This window comes from Bos indicus, chromosome X, assembly GCF_029378745.1.
Source record: "Bos indicus isolate NIAB-ARS_2022 breed Sahiwal x Tharparkar chromosome X, NIAB-ARS_B.indTharparkar_mat_pri_1.0, whole genome shotgun sequence".
In the NCBI taxonomy this organism is placed as follows: Eukaryota; Metazoa; Chordata; class Mammalia; order Artiodactyla; family Bovidae; genus Bos; species Bos indicus.
The window spans coordinates 121323630-121329171 of record NC_091789.1 but is presented as its reverse complement, the minus strand read 5'-3'; the positions used below and the strand labels follow the sequence as shown (position 1 = coordinate 121329171).

General features: G+C 51.3%; 1 protein-coding gene across 1 annotated transcript; it reads left to right on the top strand.

Moving 5' to 3' along the window:
* Positions 1 to 516: 516 nt before the first annotated feature.
* On the top strand, positions 517 to 2756 carry LOC139181579 (melanoma-associated antigen B2-like). Its single transcript, XM_070785077.1, has 2 exons — positions 517 to 1612; positions 2488 to 2756. The coding sequence occupies exons 1-2, from the start codon at positions 517 to 519 to the stop codon at positions 2754 to 2756; spliced, it is 1365 nt and encodes a 454-aa protein (XP_070641178.1).
* Positions 2757 to 5542: the final 2786 nt, after the last annotated feature.

Below are 5542 nucleotides of genomic sequence, written 5' to 3'. Positions count from 1 at the left end.
CCATGAATGATGATGCCAGTGAACTCAGGATAGAAAAGACCCTACTGAGCTCTCAGCACTGGGTGTCCCCTGGGAGGGAGGTGGACTGAGGCATCTCTTCACTTGCTTCTGGATCATGTGGAGGTCTGAAGTGTCTGCATCAGAGTAGCAGAGAGAAGGGTGCCCAGGCTCCACTAGGACTTGATGTGATAATACTGAAGATGAGCTGAGAGGACCCCACTGCCAGCCCCTGCTGTCACCTCAGTAAGTCCAAAGCAGGGCTGAGAGGACGCAGAGGACAAGTAAGCCTTTGTTCTTCCTCTGGGATTCTCAGGGGACAGGCTAACGAGGAAAACAAGAGCCTTGTGGGTTCCTAGAGCAGTGTCCTCAAGGAAACCTGCAGAGGCGGCCTTTGATTAAGCCAAGGTAGAATCTCCCTGTTTTAAGGTGCTCATGTCACCTCATTCTCCATCCTCCAGGTGCCCCAATCTCCTGTCTATTGGCCCAGACCCCTGCCTGCAGTCCCTGACCACAGTCATGCCTCGTGGGCGGAAGAGTAAGCACTGTGCTCATGAGAAACGTCACCAAGACCGGGCTGAGACCCAGGGTCTTCATGATCATGATACCACATCTGGGGAAGAGGAAACCACCTTCTCCTCCCCTCCTGATTCAGAGAGCACTCCCTCAAGCTCCTCTGCTGCTGGCACCCTGAAGGGTCGTCAGGGAGCCCAAGGCACCACCAGTGCTGCTGCAGGTGCTATATGCAAAAGATCTGGTGTCGGTGGCACAGCAGACTCGAGATCTGGTGTAGGTGCCAAGGGCCAAGTTCAGGAAGGTGAAAATTCCTCCCAGGCCTCAGCTGCTGCTGAGAGCTGTCACACAGATCTGACCAGGGAGTCAGAGAGTTTGCTGCGGTACATGCTGTTTAAGTATATGATGAGGGAGCTCATTAAGAGGTCAGAAATGCTGAAAGTTATCCACAGAAGTTACAGGAAGCAATTCCCTGAGATCCTCAGAAGGGACTCTGAGTGCATGGAGCTGGAGTTTGGCCTGGTGCTGAAGGAAGTCAGGCCCAACAATCACTGCTATACCCTGGTGAGCAACCTAGATCTCAGCGACAGTGAGTCTATGAGAGGTGACTGGGGGCTGCCGAAGAATGGTCTTCTGATGCCTCTGCTGGGTGTCACCTACCTGAATGGTCACCGCGCCTCTGAGGAGGACATCTGGAAGTTCCTGAATATGTTGAGCATCTATGATGGAAGAAGGCACTTCATCTCTGGAGACACCGGGAAGCTCATCACACAAGATCTGGTGCAGGAAGTGTACCTGGAGTACCGCCAGGTGCCCGGCAGCGATCCCCCTCGCTATGAGTTCCTGTGGGGTCCTAACACGCTCACACAAAACAGCAAGACAAAAGTCCTGCAGATTTTGACCAGGGTGAATGATTCAGCCCCCGACACCTTACAGCCACGTTATGAGGACTCTTGGAGAGAGGAGGTAGAGAGCTCCAGAGCCAGAGCTGCAGCCGGGACCGGCCCGTCTGCCTCAGCCAGCACTGGCCCTTCTGCTCTGCCAGTGCTGGCCTTTCTGCCTCGGCCAGGCCTGGCACTTCTGCTGCAGCTAGGGCTGACATGTCTGCCACGGCCCGGCCCGGCCCTCCTGCCTCAGACAGTGCTGGCAATCCTTCCTCGGCCAGATATGTCACATTGGCCTCGGCCAGACATGGCACATCGGCCTCAGCCAGGGCTGACATATCTGCCAGGGCCAGTTCTGGCCCTTCTGCCTCAGCCAGTGCTGGCCCTTATGCCTTGGCCAGTGCTGGCCCTTATGCCTCAGCCAGTGCTGGCCCTTCTGCCTCGGTCAGTGCTGGCTCTTCTGCCTTGGCCAGACCTGGCATTTCTGGTGCAGCCAGGGCTAGCACTTCGGCCTCAGCCAGTGCTGACCCTTCTGCTTTGGCCAGTGCTGACCCTTCTGCCTTGGCCAGAACTGGCACTTCTGCTCCAGCCAAGGCTGACATGTCTGCCAGGGCCAGGCCTGGCCTTTCTGCCTCAGCCAGTGCTGGCCCCTCTGCCTTGGCTGGACCTGGCACATATGTTGCAGACAGGGCAGGCACTTTGGCCTCAGCCACTGCTGATATTTCTGCCAGTGCCACGCCTAACCCTTCTGCCTCAGCCAGTGCTGGCCCTTCGGCCTTGGACAGTCTTGGCACTTCTGCTGCAACCAAGGCTGGCACTTTGGCCTTGGCCAGTGCTGACATATCTGCCAGGGCCAGGCCTGGCCCTTCTGCCTCAGCCAGTGCTGGCCCTTCGGCCTTGGCCAGTCCTGGCACTTCTGCTGCAGCCAGGGCTGGCACTTTGGCCTTGGCCAGTGCTGACATGTTTGCCAGGGCCAGGCCTGGCCCTTCGGCCTCAGCCAGTGCTGACCCTTCTGCCTTGGCCAGAACTGGCACTTCTGTTCCAGCCAGGGCTGACATATCTGCCAGGGCCAGGCCTGGCCTTTCTGCCTCAGGCAGTGCTGGCCCCTCTATCATGGCCAGGCCTGGCACTTCTGCTCCAGCCAGGACTGGCACTTCGGCCTCGGCCTGTGCTGACCCCTCTCCCTTGGCCAGACTTCGCACTTCTGCTGCAGCCAGTGCTGGCCCTTCTGCCTCGGCCAGTGCTGACCCTTCTGCCTTGGCCACACCTGGCACTTCTGCTGCTGCCAGGGCTGGCAGTTTGGCGTCAGCTAGGGCTGACATGTCTGCCATGGCCAGGCGTGGCATTTCTGCCTCGGCCTAGCCAGGTCCTACTGCCTCGGCCAGTGCTACCACTTCTGCCTCGGCCAGTGCCCAGTCCAGGGCCACATCCAGCCACTCATCTCGCCCCTGGTGTTGTCTGAAGCCCGTTCTTCACTTCGTGGTTGGAAAAGCCTTTCAATCTGTGTTCCTAATATGCATCAATAACTTGTTGACTTCCCCCCCAAATTTTCAGTATTACTTTTCTCAACAGAAACTTTATTTAGTTTAATGATAGAAGTATATTATTTACATGGGTACACATTGTTTGCTGTTTGTTAGATTTAGGAGTAAGAGTTTTGTTTTTTGAAATACATACTGGAAATCCTTAAATCACTTGTGATCCAGGATGAGAATTACATCACTTTAGGATAAGAATATGCTTAGAAATGTGAAAGACACCACACTAAAAGAGGCTCAGAACATTGATACATAAATAGAGATATAGCTGAAAGCTAGTCAGTTTTTGGTTTACTTTCCTCTCTGTTTAGTCTCCCTTTTTGTAAAGGTAAAAGTTATATATCTGAATCTGCTTATGTTTTTCAAGAATGTTTGAGAATATAAATTATCACAAATGATTTATTCGTGGTTCTTCTTTTACACAAACATTAATTGAGCATCTGCTCTTAAGAAGTCTTCATGCTTATACTGGTGATATTTAGTCAAAAATGTCCCAGCCTCTTCCCATTCAATTATAGTCTCTCAGAGAAGCTGTCATCCTATGGAAGAGGCTGAGATGCTCTCTACCTCAAGAAGAAAAAAGGGTAAAGTGGGGTTGGAAACAGCATATTACTTTGTTTTCATTGCTAGGCAGAATTTTTGCTAGATTCAGGAGGTTGGGTATTTTTTTTCCCCTTCAGTTAGAATGCTGCATAGTACCTGATATCTCTTACATGCAAAGACAAAAAAACAAAAAACCAGCTGATGTAATCCCATCTGATTATCTGAGGTCAAGATAATCACAGTAATAACTGCCATTGCCCCTAATGTCTCAGTAGAGTCAAGCACCATGACAGATGCTTTCTGTAAATACATATATTCCACCAGTCCAATAGGACAGGGCCTATCAAACACAGTTCATGATGGAGAGCCCGAGGCGCATAGAGACAGTGTTTGATTTTTGCTGAAATACTTCTGGGTGGTAAATGACAGAGCTGGGGCTAGACTCCTGCTCTATAAACTACTGTAGCACTCATACTATTTTCACCCCCACCCCAAGACATACCCTTGTCTTTTTTTAAAAAAAGTACTTTTAACCTTTGATATTTCGTTTCCTTTTTCTTATTGATTTGGCTGTACTGGCTCTTAGTTGTGGCACGGCACGTGGGGTCCACTTCCCTGACCAGGGATCGAACCTGGGCCCCCTGCATTGGGAGCTTGGAGTCCTAGCCCCTGGACCACCAGGAAAGTCCCCACCCTGTATCTTTTATTTCAGGGTTTTTCTCAGCACTTCAAAATGTGTTCTAGGTGATAAAAAGGAATGCCCTTGTGCTCAAGCTACTGGATCAGAATGTGTAGCCAGAGCAGTAAGAATACCAAATACATTTAACAAAAAATACATACCCCTTATTCATTATTCACAGATTAATGACACAGTATTTGGTGCCAGCATAAGTATGTATGTTGGCCATATTAGATAACCTCTGAAGACCAAGGGCTCTCCATATCATGCTTACAGTCTCTTGCCTGTAGAAAGTATACTGCTGTCACTGCTAAGTCACTTCAGTCGTGTCTGACTCTGTGTGACCCCATAGACGGCAGCCCACCAGGCTCCCCCATCCCTGGGATTCTCCAGGCAAGAACACTGGAGTGGGTTGCCATTTCCCTCTCCAATGCATGAAAGTGAAAAGTGAAAGTGAAGTCGCTCAGTCGTGTCCGACCCTCAGCGACCCCATGGACTGCAGCCCACCAGGCTCCTCCTTCCATGGGATTTTCCAGGCAGGAGTACTGGAGTGGGGTGCCATTGCCTTCTCCGGGTAGAAAGTATATGTATCAGAAATAACATGAGAATCTTCACCTGTCTGATGAGGAGATAGGTTAATGTACTTTTTTCCCTGATGGGTGACCACCTGTCCTGGGACTCCTGCCTTGGGCTATAGCTTCTCCATCTCCCATCACTCCTAGGACAGGGACCCATTCTCTGTAGCACTGCAGAGCAAACACGGCTCAAGAGTTTGCAGAAATGTATAATTTCCTCAGAAGCCTTTAATCCAAGACACAGCAAGCAAGATGGGGAGGACCCCATGTAGGAGGATTAAGGAGAGCAACACCCCAGAAAAGGAGGGAGTGGTCACTGGAACAGCATTCCCGACTGCTCTCAGACACAGAAGACCTCAGAACTGTTAGGCAAAGCATAGCCTCGCTTATTCTTCAGGGTTCTCAGAGACCTAAGAAACTTGGAGTTGGGGCAGAGTTCTGAGGTTGGATAGGAGTGAGGATCAGTCTCTCAGAATTGATGGTGATTAACGTGAATGGGGGTGATAAAAAGACCCAGCCATAATGGAAGCAGCCTGTAAAGACCTGTCCTCATTGGCAAGCCCATAAAAAGTCCAGAAAAATCCAGGCTGCTGTGGTTAATGGCTTCACTCCAGGTCCCAGGAAGGTGGGGACATTGGGAATCAGCAGAGTCCTCAGCCTCAGTTCAGCAGACAATAGAACCCCACTGCTGCTGCTAAGTCACTTCAGTCGTGTCCAACTCTGTGCGACCCCATAGACGGCAGCCCACCAGGCCCTGCCGTCCCTGGGATTCTCCAGGCAAAAACACTGGAGTGGGTTGCCATTTCCTCCTCC

Coding starts and splice junctions, on each gene's coding strand:
- LOC139181579 (XM_070785077.1), top strand. CDS start 517: ATGCCTCGTGGGCGGAAGAGTAAGCACTGTGCTCATGAGAAACGTCAC. Junction 1,613..2,487: donor GCTGCAGCTAGGGCTGACAT/GTCTGCCACGGC, acceptor TTTCTGCCTCAG/GCAGTGCTGGCCCCTCTATC.